We start from the raw sequence: 13,744 nt of genomic DNA on the forward strand, positions 1-13,744 counted from the left end.
CATATATGCAATACATCTATCTCTCAAAGACAGGTACAAGAATGTTCATAGAGGTATTACTCATTACTCCAAACTGGAAACTCCCTAAGTGCCCATCATTTGTAGAATGGATCAGTTGTGGCATAGTTACAGCTTCTATGGAGCAATGAGAAGGAACCAACAACTTCATACAACATTATGGATGAATGTCATAAACATAATGCTGAGTGAAAAAATCCACTCACAAAAAGACTTCAAGAAGAGGCAAAAGAAGGTATCATGTTAGAGAACTAGATTGTGGCCACCCTTGCAGGGTGAGATACTGATTTTTGTTTTCCTTGGTCTGGAACCTGGCTTCATGGGTGTGTGCAGCTTGTCAAATTTAACAAGTCGTGGCCTGGGAGTGGGGCTCAAATGGTAGAGCACCTGCCTAGAAACTGCTAGGCCTTTGAGTTCAACTACCAGTTCCACCTCCTAAAAAAAAAAAAAAATACAAAAAAAATGTATCAAGTTGTACATTCCTATATGCAGACTGAATGAAAACTGAAAAATAAGGAAGGTTGGGGGAGTGGCTCAAGTGGCAGAACTCCTGCCTAGCAAGTGCAAGGCCCTGAGTTCAAACCCCAATACTGCCAATAAATAAATAAATATATAAGTAAATAAAAGACAAAAATGTGGGTCAAAGTAAGTCTGCAGGCTGAACATGCTGTGGACTTTGAGTTTGCCAAAAAAAAAAAAAGGCAGTAAACTTGTGTGTGTGTGTGTGTTTGCCCAGTGGGGAACCCAGCTTTCTCTCTGGGTCCTCAACCCCACAGTTCCTGGTTTTTTAAAAATTTTATTTATTTTATTTTTTGGCAGTACTGGGGTTTGAAATCAGGGTCTCATGCTAGGCGGGCACTTTACCACTTAAGCCACTCCACCATTCTTTTTTTTGTGATGGGCTTTTCCGAGATAGGGTCTCATGAAGTATTTGCCAGGGGCTGGCTTTGAATTGTGATCCACCTGATCTCTGCCTCCTTAGTAGCTAGGATTACAGGTGTGAGCCACGAGCATTCAGCTTGCATTTTGTTTTTTGTTTTTGTAGACAGTCTATGTAGTCCAGGCTGGCCTCCAACTCGTGATTCTCTTGCTTCAGCCTTCCCGAAGCTAGGATTACAGGTGTTACCACCTGTAACTTTTCCTTTTTTCTTTTTTAGTACTGGGTTTGAACTCAGGACTTCTGGCTTGCTAGGCAGGCCCTCTAGCACTTGAGCCATCCCCCCCAGCCCTCACATTTATCTGTGATCCAGACATATAGTTCATTGTTGTTCTCAAACTATGAAAATTAATCCATATATACCATGTTCTAAACCTTGACTATCAGCAATTGTGCAGAATTGGAAACTAGACATGCATGAGAACCTAGACGCATTTCACAAGGCAGGGTGTGGGCTCTGTTTTGTTGAGCCTCACAAGATAATAGAAATTGCAGATGTCAACAGATGGGATTGCTACTGGGCCTAAGTAATTTATCGAGTAATTGAGGTATGTTTTAGTCTGAGCCATTCGATGTGGGTAGAGAGTCAGGTGTAAAAGATAGGCTTTAGCGTGAGGCCCTGAGTTCAAACCCCAGTACACCCTCCTCCACCCTCAAAAAAAAAAAAAAAAAAAAGTAGGCTTTTAGAGTCTGTTTACTCTGGAGAATTTACCATGTGACCATTACACAAATACATCAAAAAGGTGCTTCCGTTCAGTTGATGATGGTGTTAGAAAGGCTGTTTTAGTTATCGAGACTGCACGTCTATGACTGTATGCTCACATTTTAGTCCTGGGGGGTGCCTTGAGTTAGGAAGAGTGTCTCAAGATTTCAGTCACTGTACTGATAGAAAGGCAGAATGTTGGAACCTAACCATGGTTCCTAAAAGCAAGAGCTAGAGAGGAAGGATGAAGTAGGAGTGTGGATGGGGGAATTTGAAGGTCAAATCTTCTAGAGGAAGTCAAATTACATAATTGAGGGCTAAGAAAGGTGTTCCAGAATTGGGAAGGGAATCTGGAAAGAACTCAAATAGGGCTAAAAACAGAAATTTTAGGAGCAAAGAAAGTCAAAATCCAACAGAACTGATCCTCTGGGGTTCCTGACAAAATTTTTTTTTGAGTTGGAGTCTTGCTGTGTAGCCCAGGTTGGCCATGAATTTAAGTTCCTCCTGCCTCTGCCTCTTGAATGCTAAGATTACAGGTGAACATCACTATGCCTAGCCTACCTTGAATGTTACATAGCGCATTATTTTTCTCCAACGGTTTTATTGTTATTGTTCGGTTTTGATGCTGGGAATGGAACCAGGGCCCTGTACATGCTAGGCAAGCAATCTACCACCAAACTACACCAGTATTTCCATGGGAGAATTATTCCAGGTGTAAGGTATCTGCCCCATCACTAGGAAAGTGATGAACTGTACTAGAAAGTTGTCTGAAAGCTAAGGAACAAGGCTGCACTTATGCCTGGGTGAATTTTCAGAATTCAACTTTTGTCCTTTTCACCTCCTACATGGTTCTAAATCATGGGTCAGTTATAACTCAAGAACTAGTAATTTCATACTAAACTTTTTTATTTTTTGCAGTACTGGGGCTTGAATTCAGGGCCTTCTCCTTAAGCCACTCCACCAGCCCTTTTTTATGTTGGGTATTTTCAAGACAGGGTCTCTCAAACTATTTCCCTGGGCTGGCTTCAAACCTCGATACTTCTGATTTCTCCCTCCTGAGTAGCTAGGATTACAGATGTGAGCCACCAGTGCCTGGCATGTACTTAACTTCTGCTATCTTTATAATCGATACTCTCCACTATATACACTTACCCTCAGTATCTTTTGTGAAATGGGATAAAATGCCAACCTTAAAGGGTATCAGAATCATCAGAACTGAATATTAATTTCTAAGATATGTGGACTAACATTGGACCTCCTTTTCTAATGTGGCAAGAAGTGTGGGTTGGGGCGGGGCACATTCTGAAGTGGTTTTGAATCTTGAATATTCATAGCTATTGTCCATTTTTTACTTCAGAATGACAGTTTAGGGCTGAGGGATGTGACTCAGTGGTTAAAGCTCTGGCCTACCATGCATGAAGCCCTGATTTTATCCCCAGCACTGACAGAAAAAAGAAAAAAAAAAAAGAAAAAACCCAGAATTATGGTTTTTGTTTTGATTTGGGGGGCAGGAGCCTAGAAATTGAGAAGGGAATGGAATAAGACATGGATCAGAAATACAGCCAAGACAGGTGTACTGCTGCCTAAGGTCTTGGTGGAAACTATATGGCAGGAAGGTTTAGGCCATTTACCCTTCACCAGCTAGACTTTAGTCCTGCACTGGATTCAGCCCTGGGTGACAGCTGACGGCCACCCAGAGAAACCTATGCATGACTCAGCCTTCTCTAGTGGGGTGCTCTCAGGAGACTACCATACTGTTGACTTGCCTGGCACTGTTGGCAGAAGCAGCAAAAGGCTAAAGGGTTTTTTCCCTTGTATAAATAAGTCCAGTTACTTGGAAATGAAGAAGCATAATATCCAAAACCAGTCTCTCCTAAATCACCTTCTCCAAGAAGTGCTCCCTCATTTGCTGCTGGGTTAGGTGCTTCGTCCTTTGTTTGCTCAACTCCAGGCCAACAGTCCTGTAGCTGCACTTATCCCAAAACAATGACCTGTTTCAGTATCTCACCAGTGGCTTCTTTACCTTTGTGCCTTTGGCAATCTGCTAAAATCCATGGGCCATTCTCAGACTAATATTTTTCAATGTATAAAATAAAATACACAGGATTATGAAAGAAACTAATAATATTGAAATAGGCTTTTTCTTTTCTGTTTATGGAGACAGGGTCTCATTATGTAGCACAGACTAGCCTCAAACTTGTGATCCTCCTGCCTCAGCCTCCATACTGCTGGGATTATAGGCATGCCCCACCACACCCATCTTGGAATATAGTTTTTAACTGCAGAAAAGGTCTGGGTGGGAATTCCTTGAGTTCAGGGACTGTGTCTTCATCTCTACGCTTCCAGTACCTTTCTCAAAACCTGGCACACAGATGGTAAACAGCTACTGTCAAGTCAGCCTGAGGAATGATTCACTGTAACTGCTTATGCTGGTATCACTGGCGTGTATATGTCTCACCCCATCTGAGCAAGGCTGTGAGGGAACCCACCCTCAACAACAGGTACCATGGCAGCTAGCAAAGACAGGCAATTGGAAGACCAGGAAAACAACAAAGCTCATATATTTCACCAGCTAGAATATTCAGAGTGAAAGTAAATAGGCTTTGTCTTGAGAAGGAGATCATGATGCCCACACGACCTTAAAACACTACCACAGCTCTGATGGGGGAAAGAAAGAAAGGAACCTGAGCTACCTCATCTTTTTCTCTAGGGCTCCTCCCCTATCCTGAATTGGTCCTCTCATCTCTGGGAAAGAGAAAAGCGACCCGAAGACCACAATGGGGATGAGATACACCCTTCTATGTTGAAGTAGTAGTTTCAGTCTAAGATAAAAATTTAGTTTTTGTTCATGTACCAACAGAAAACCTATAGAAATAGGAAAGAAAATTCACTTCCCTCACGAAAGATACATAAAGGGCCAAAGGTTTGTTCTAAACTGAGGGCTAAGTGTATTAAATATTTTGAAAAGAAAAATAAAACCCAAGTTTTAAATTTGAAACCCACTATTATATGGAGTTGAGAAGTCTCACTATTAAGGAGTACAGCCGTCTGAGGGATGGAAGGACACAATTTTCAATTGCTAACTGCTTGACAGGGTTTCCAACATGTGATGGTAGAAACATGGCTTTTGGTAGGTACCCTCTTAAAAAAAAAAAAAAAAGAAACTACAGGTCAAAATTTTGCTTTTAATTTAAAAAAAAAAATCCCTCCCACAACTAAGGTATGTGTGCTTTTTGACCTATTTTTTTCTTTAAGTTGTGTGCAGTTTCCCTATATTTTTCCTAGTGCAGTAAACAATGTAATCAAAGAAATAAAAACCAGGATCCACTCTTGCCCCAAACATTGAAGAGGGTCAAAGAGAAGGAATCACAGCATGGAAAATGGCCTAGTTCTAAATATACAAACAACATTAAGAAAAAAAAAAGAAAAAACTCTGAAGACATTATTGACATTCCTGGTACATTTCCTATGATATAATGTCACAGACACTGTTTCTTTCCCAGGGAGTCCAGCTCACTCAGGAGGAGACATCTAGTCGATACCTCAGGAGAGGCTGGGGGTGTTACAAGTCTTCCCTGCCAAACCTAAGGCTTTTTATGAGCTCAGTATCTCACAAAAACATCTGTGGTATAAATGGTATAACTGAATCTAAAAGGGGATGAAGGCAGGCAGCATCTGTCACTGTTCTCCAAATCAGCCAAAAAGCTGAAGAGCGTAGGATCCAGGAGACAGATGCCCAAGAGTTAAGGGGTGCAGGGGAGAATAAGAGGAAGCACCAAATAAGTGGCTGCTTTTGGTTTCAATGCCAGAAAAGGAGGGGGGGACACCAAAAATTGTAGCTGGTCTGGATAAGGAACTCCCCTTCTCCTGGAATCATGCAATGAAAATGATGGCCTCGGAGTCCCACCCCCAGGACAGCCACAGTCCAAGAACCAGAGCAATTTATACCACATCACACCGTTTGTAAATGAATAGACTGATCCTAGGCTAGGAGAGCAAGTGCTTTGATGAAGTGAGGCAAGGCCAACTATCATCTTGGCCCCCAGAGCACAGGTGTGCTTTCTATTTCTACAAAGCCAGGGCCACTGTGGCTACCTGCTCTGTGGAAAGGTACCCTTCTACATGCCACTGACATCTTAAAATGGCATACATGGTAGCAACCCTCAGAAATCTCAAGAGGCTTTGGTTGCATCTCTGGAAGTAAGACAACTTCCTTGCCCCATCCTCACTGAAGCACTTCCTCTTTTTAGCTGCTGCCACCATGCTACTTTCCCGTCTAGGCATAGTCCAACTACCTTCTGACTCAGAGTTTTGCACTAATCTCTGAGGCCCTTTCCAGGATGCAGAAGAAAGAACACTTCTGTATCCACATGCAAGCAGGCTGCCTTCCAGTGTCAGATCTGTGTTCCAGAGTTTGGTCAATGCATCTGTACAAGAATAAAACCACACATACATACACAGAGTAGCCTGGAAAGTCCTGGTTATTCTCACCTATCCCCTGAAAGAAATCTTTCTTGGGTTAAGATGATCGGGATGTTGAACGACCTACTATCAGCTTCTGAAGGGCAGCTTATCTGTCCAATTTTCAATGAGGGGGAAGAAGGAACCCAACATTTTCACTTACAACAAGACTTTGTTTTGTTTTGTTTTGTTTTTTTTAAAAAAAAAATGATCCTATGTGGAAATGAATGGGACAATGATAAAAATAAACAAATAATTAAAATTTCAAACCAAAACATATCTCCTGGCCCCAAGATCCCAAGTTAATCCTCTAAGACCACAATCTCCACGTTGTGGACTTGATGCTGGTGTTCTTCCATCTCGGTCACCACTTTCTCCTCAGTCCTCAGCTCTGTCTCCAAGATGACTGCTTTGCCCTCAGTGTCTTCAGCCTCAGGGTCCGGGGCTGGGTCAATTTCAATGATGGTCTGCCCATCCTCTGAGGTGCTTTCAACAGCCTGGATTGCTGAGGTCAGGCCGGACTCCATGGCCACCAGCTCTACAGGGCTCACCATGGTGGCCATGTTGCCCAGGGTACTTCCATCCTGCATGGTGGTGGAGCTTAGCAGCGCCAAGCTAGATGAAGGGTGAATGGTCACTGTGTCTGGTGAGCTGCTCTTAGCAGAAGAGACCACCGTGGCATAGCGGAAGAGCTGAGGGCCAGAAGGCAGTGTGTGGACAGTCACAGGACTGGAGCCCTGGCTGAGGGTGGCCACTGGAATATTGCCCATGGAAAATGACTGACCCACTGGGGTGATGGTGATGGGTGAGATGACTGTGAACTGAGGCTGCTGGACAGGAGGGGAAGGGCTCAGGACAGTAGTGGAGGCTGGCCGCTGGAGCCGGGGTCTTTTTGGAGGCTTGGGAGTGCTCACAGGCATCAATACCACATTTTGAACCGTCTGGGATTTTAGCCTTGGATCCTGGGCTTGCTTCTTTTGCTCTTCCAACTGGCGTTCCAAGTCTTTGGAGGGGGGGAGAAAAGAGACTTTATGAGGAGGGAAGTGTAATGTCGGGAATATTAAATTGGGAGTTAGAATCTGGTCCTGATTTTGCCACTATGTAGCCTTAGGCAAATCACTCCAGAGCTTTCAAAATGACTAGACTGGAGGATTTTTCAAATTCCTTGAGTAATTACATTTCATTGTGTAATTACAGGCTTCAGAATCTTCTTCTTCTTCTTCTTTTTTTTTTTTTTTTTTTGGTCATGTCAGTACTAGGGTTTAAACTCAGGCCTCACCCTTGCTAGGCAGGTACTCTATCACTTGAGTCACTCCCCCACCCGGTTCAGAATCTCTTTTTATGTTGTGATTCTACTTTACCTAGCCGTAGAAGCTCCTCTGGCATTTTGTCACCCATCACTAAGAGGCAAAACAAAGAAGCTTCTTTTCACAAGTACATGGTTTAAGCTCAGGGCCTCAAGCATGCTAAGGACATGCTCTACCACTGAGCTACCTATCTAGCACTGATATGCATTTTTTTGGGGGGGTACTGGGGCTTGAATTTAGAGTCTACACCTTGAGCCACTAGCCCTTTTTTGTGATGGGTTTTTACAAGACAGGGTCTTGAGAACTATTTGCCTGGGCTAGATTATAGGCATGAGCCACCGGCGCCTGGCTTGCTATGTGTTTTTAATTGTACATATTTATGGGGTATTGTGTGCATTTTTTTTTCTTTGTTTTGAGATAGGGTCTCACTATGTAGCCCAAGTAGGCCTCAACTTGTGATTCCCAAATGCTGGAATTACAGCTTTGTGCCACCATGTCCTGCATAGTATGGCATTTCTCTCCCCGAATCCCTTTTTTGTGGTGTTGGGGATTGAATATAGGGCTTTGCTCATGTTAGTGAAGCACTCCACCACTGAGCTCCATCCCTAGCTCTTGTGCATTTCAATATACGAATATAATGTGTAATGATCAGATCAGGTAATTGGTATATCTATCACCTCATATCATCTTTCCCACATAACATTTCTTTGTGTTGGAAATATTCAAAACTCTCTCTGTTAGCTATTTTGAAATTTGAATTAATTGCTGTTAGTCATAGTTATCTACTGTATTATACAACATCAGCGTTGCTCCTCCTATCCAAATGCACTCCTGTGCCTTTCTCCATCCCTCCTTGCCCTGTATCCTTTCCAGACTTTGGTAACCATGATTCTATTCACTGCTTCTTTGAGATCATCAAGTTAATCTTATAGCTTAAATATGTCCTGCCTGGGTCTGCATATGAAATAGGGAATGTCTCCACAATAACTTTGGAAACAACATATATCTACAAAGGAGGTACAAAGGTCACTCCAAAACAAAACAATGGTTTTCGAACTGTCCTTCAAGGCAGGATTTACCTTGCTCCATTGGCAGGAAAATTTCTTTGCTGGTGGCCTAAATTACTACAGTCTACCATTAGCCCAGAGAAATCAACAGAAAGTTACAGAGGAAGTCCTTAAGAATTACAGAACGGAAAGAGGTCTTAGAGTTCTAACACATTTATTTTAACAGAGATTCAGAGAGGAAAAGTGACTTAATTGCCAGGCGCTGGTGGCTCACACCTGTAATCCTAGCTAATCAGGAGAACTGATGTTCAAAGTCAGCCCAGACCAATGGTTTGTGAGACCCTATTGAAAAAACCCATCACCAAAAAGGGCTGGTGGAGTGACTCAAGGTGTAGGCCCTTAGTTTAAACCCTAGCACCGCAAAAAAAAAAAAAAAAGACTTAATTAAGGTTACAGAGCTGGGACTAGAACAAAATTCTCCTGATGGTAAATTTAATGGCTTTTTTTTTTTTTTTTTAGCAGTAAGCAACATTCACTGTGCCAGCACAGACACAGTGGACTCATGTACAAAGGCTGATCCCCGAGAACAAAGGGGTCTCACCTTATATACCCTAGCAAACACATTACAGCGGCAATAAAATTAAAAGACAAGGTTTAACCCATACATGGTTACATGCAACTCCATAGGTTACTTCAGCCTAGTTGCTTAGTACCCTTCTACCCCTAGTGCTATGTGACCTTCTTCACCTTTGAATTCTTTAGGTTTTATCTCTCTGTTATGCCATCCCTTCCCCCCTGCTACTTTATCAGGACTCAGGCCTGTCTGTTTTCTTCTGATCCTCCTCCCTGCTACATTATTCCCCTCTTTGATGCTCACATCCACCCAGGGTCAAAATTAATGGCTTTTTCATTACAACAAACCTATCACTATCCTTCCAATGTTCAATCCAATCTTGGACACCAATGTGAGTCAGGCTCCATACCATAACTTCTCTATTTCTTATACCTGATAAGCAGATAGGAAATAATTGGTTACCACTAGTAGAGGACTTTCCTCCCTTCGTGTGACTTTGTGATACAAAAAGAAATACATAGGGTTCAGGGATATAGCTTAGTGGTAGAATAATTGCCAAGCAGGCATGAGGCCCTGAGTTCAATCCCTAGGAAATACACACATACACATGCATAAATGTATACATAGATATATTGTGTGTATATATATATATATATTATATATACGCACATGCACATGTGTGTATTTGTGTGTGTGTAGTCTCCTCCTGGTTCCTGGCATACAGCTCCTAAAATCCTTGGAATCTCTGGAATGATGAGTGTTTTTTGTATGCTGATGAGATGACTAGTGTCTAGGGGGCCCCTGAGTAGCTTAAGGATGGGTGCATCATTAGTGAGAAGGGAAAAGAGGCTAAAGGTTGAGTTAATCACCAATAGCCAATGAGGTTATCAGTCATTTCCAAATAATGAAGCATCTATAACCACCTAAAAGGACAGGAAAGGAAAGCCTTCAGGTTGTTGAACCCATGAGGTTCATGGAGGATGGCATATCTAGAGAAAGCATGGAAGCTCCATGTCCCTTCTCATATACCTTGCCCTATGCATCTCTTCCATCTGACTGTTCACCTGTAACCTTTGTAATATCCTTTATAATAAACCAGTAAAAGTAAGTTAGTATTTCCCTGTGTTCTCTGAGCTGTCTTAGCAAATTAATAGAATTCAAGGAAGGGGTAGTAAGAACTCCTGACTTACAACCAGCTGATCAGAGCACAAATTACAACCTGGGGCTTGTGACTGGCATCTGAAATGAGGGGTAGAATCTTGAGGGCCTGAGCCTTTAACCTGTGGGATCTGATACTATGTCCAGGTTGACAGTACCAGGAGTCAAATGAACTATGACACCCAGTTGATGTCCATTGGAAACCGACTGCTTAATGTGTAGGGGAAACTGCACAAACAACTAGATTTAGTCACAGATCTGCATTCTGTGCAGATCATCTAGTTTATTTTTTCCTTCCTCTTATACTATGGAACATCAAGAGAAAGTCAACTCCTTCCTTAGAATAAAAGAAACAGATAGGGATCAACAATACTTTTAAGGGCTGGTGAAGTGGCTCAAGTGATAGAGTGCCTGCCTAGCAAGCATGAGTCCCTGAGTTAAAACCCCAGTACTGCCAAAAAAGTTACTGCCAAAAAAAAGTTACAGTCAAACAAGTTCATTGCAGCTAGGGGTTTAGCTCAGTGGCATAAGACGCTGGGTTTGATCCCCAGCACCAAGAAAACCAGAAAAACAAAACAACAATCATTGTAAAAAACAAGCTACTGAAGACAATTGGGATTTTTTTTTTTTTTTGGAAATAGTATGTACCCCAGTCTGGTCCCAAACTCATAATCCTCTAGTTTCAAGTAGCTGTGATTTTAGGCATATACCACTACACCTGGCAGAAAATTCATAAAATTTAAATGTCATCCAGGCAAAGTACTAGGTAGCAACTTGGAAAAATATTAATTATGTCATGGTAAAAAAAAGCAGAAAACAAAACTTTATGTTATACTATAATTAAAATGAAACCATGGCTGGGCGTGGTGGTACATGCCTACAATCTCAGTACTTGGAAGGCTGAAATAGTAGGATCATGAGTTTTAGGCCAGCCTGGACTATACAATGAGACCCTATTTCAAAATATAAAAGTCTGGGGTTGGAAGAGTGGCTCCAGTGGTAAGAGTGCTTGCCTTGCAAATGTGAAGCCCTGAGTTCAAACCCTAGTACCACAAAAAAAAAAAAAAAAAAAAAAAAGCTTGGGGGAGAGAGGCTGGTCTGAAAGTAGTGTTCACAGTCAGTTACAAATTGAACTCCTTGTTCTATACTTTCTCAACTTTTCACTAATGTACTTATTAGTCTAAAAACAAAACAAACAAAAAAACAGAAAAATAAGGCAGCCACAATGGGGCACAACTGTCATTCCAGCTATTCACAAGGCTGAGGCAGATAGATCCTTTGAGCCTAGGAATTCAAGACCAACCTAGGCAACACAGTGAGAGCCCACTTCAAGAAAAAAGAAAAAAAAAGCTGGGCAAGGTGGCACACAGCTATGATCCTAACACCTGGGAGGCTGATTTAGGAGGATCATGAGTTCAAGGCCAACCTGGGCTATACAGCAAGACCTGTCTCAATGAAGTGTTGCTCCATGTATGAAACCCTGGATTCACCCCCAGCACTGAAAAAATGAATAAATTAATAATTAATAATGAATAATGTGGACAAGGAACCAGAGATTCACATTTCTACAAAAACCATTTCATTGTTACTCACTACTACACCTCACATGGGCTCATTTTCTTTCAAAATATAAAATTTTTTTTTTTTTCTTCAAAAAACAAAATCTGAAGCTGTGTGCTAGTGGTCCCTGAAATCTTAGCTACTTGGGAGGGATGAGATAGGGAAAAGGATATGGAGGCTTGAGGTCAGTCTGGGCAAATAGTTCTCGAGATCACGTCTCCAAATTAAAGTGGATTGGAGATGTGCCTCAAGCATCTCACTTGGAGTGGCTCAAGGTGTAAGCCCTGAATTCAAACCCCAGCACCACAAAAAAAAAAAAAAAAAAAAAAATCTGATACCATGTGAATTTAAAAATCAAAGTCAGCCTCAACAGACGTCAACAAGGATATTAGCATAATATCTCCTAAGAAGAAAGATAAGTTATACACACCTGTCAGAGTATAGAGAAACTGCTCTTCTCCCTGCTCTACTTGGTTTCTTCTATTGTCCAAAACCTTCTTGACTGTGTCCATTAGGCCAAATGTATGTGCCACGTTGTTGAGAACAGCAGCATCTATTTAAAACAAAATGCATGCCTGTAGAATTAAAACAGAAATGGGCCACAAGCTCTCTACTGTGCTGGTTGCAAATATGAAACAACCCAGAAATTATGGGACTTTCTTTAGTGTATTTTAATAAATTTTTTACAAAGATCTCTCTCTCTCATCCTATATATATATATATACATACACAAATACCATATTTTAGGCACCGGGTGGCTCACACCTGTAATCCTAGCTACTTGGGAGGCGGCGATCAGGAAGATCGAAGTTTGAAGCCAGCCTGAGGCAAGTAGTTCACAAGACCCTATCTTGAAAATACCCAATCCAAAACAGTGCTGGTGGAATGGCTCAAGTGATAGAGCACCTCCCTAGCAAGCGTGAAGTCCTAAGTTCAAACCCCAGTACCATCAAAAAATAAATAAAAAATTATAAATATCATATTTTAAGTTTCAAACATGGGGAATGCCATGCAATATTATTATTGATAGCATTATTTCTGTTGTCCTCTATACGAAATTTCTTGAAAGAGTTGTCAGTAGTTATAGATGATTCCTTAACTCAGACCACTTTACCTATACTTCTCCTCTAGTTCTATGAGGCTTTTTTGTTTGTTTTTGAGACAGGGTTTCATTGTGTACTTCAGGCTGGCCTCAAATGTACAATCCTCCTGGCTCTGCCTTCTGAGTGTTAGATTACAGGTCTGGCTTTCTTTCTTTCTTTTTTTTTTAAGATGAGGTCTTGCTATGTTGCCCAGGCTGGTCTTGTCATAGGTTTAAGCATTTTTTCTGCCTCAGTCTCCTAGGTAGCTGGGACTACAAGGCTAGTTTCACTATACCTAATTCTATGGTATTTATTTAATTTTAATTTTATATTATTTCAATACTAGAGTTTGAACTCAGGGCCCCACACTTGGTAGGCAGGCACTCTAGGCACTTGAGCCACTCTGTCAGCACCAACTTCTATGGTTTTAAACAACACATACATACTAACAATCCCCACATGTAGTTCTCTGGTCCTGACTTCTTTCCTATGTTGTATATTTATACTTCTGTCTAATATCTCCATTTAAAGATCTTATAGTTACCTCAATTTAACAGGTCAAAAACTAATTTGGGGCTGTTGGAATGAGCTCAGTGGTAGAGCACTTGCCTAGCTTGTGTAAGGCTCTGGGTACAATCCCCAGCACCACAAAATAAATAAATAAACAAGCTAACTAATTTTGATTTCCCCTCTAAATCTGTTCCTCTCTTGATGATCTTCATTTCAGTAAATAGCACCATGACTCACAGGTGAGGCCAAAAAATTGAGTCATCCTGGACTTTTTTTTTTTTTTTTGCAGTACTAGGGATTGACCTCAGAGCCCTCACCTTGAGCCACTCCACCAGCTCTATTTTTGTGAAGGGTTTTTTTGAGATAGGGTCTCTGGAACTATTTCCCCGGTCTGTCTTTGAACTTGGATCCTCCCGATTTCTACCTC

The 13,744-nt window shown here is 41.6% G+C and overlaps 1 protein-coding gene across 12 annotated transcripts in view; it reads right to left on the bottom strand.

The window, feature by feature from the left end:
• Window positions 1–223: 223 nt before the first annotated feature.
• Gmeb1 (glucocorticoid modulatory element binding protein 1) overlaps window positions 224–13,744 on the bottom strand; it is a 43,965-nt gene continuing 30,444 nt past the window's right edge. For all 12 annotated transcript variants that reach the window (XM_074080801.1, XM_020158496.2, XM_020158495.2 and 9 more), the window contains 2 exons: window positions 12,156–12,278; window positions 224–7,122 (listed from right to left, as the gene is read on the bottom strand). In XM_074080801.1, the coding sequence (XP_073936902.1) occupies window positions 6,422–7,122; window positions 12,156–12,278 (824 nt within the window). In that variant the 3' untranslated portion in view covers window positions 224–6,421. The remainder of the gene's footprint in view (window positions 7,123–12,155; window positions 12,279–13,744) is intronic.

This window comes from Castor canadensis, chromosome 7, assembly GCF_047511655.1.
Source record: "Castor canadensis chromosome 7, mCasCan1.hap1v2, whole genome shotgun sequence".
Taxonomy (NCBI): Eukaryota; Metazoa; Chordata; class Mammalia; order Rodentia; family Castoridae; genus Castor; species Castor canadensis.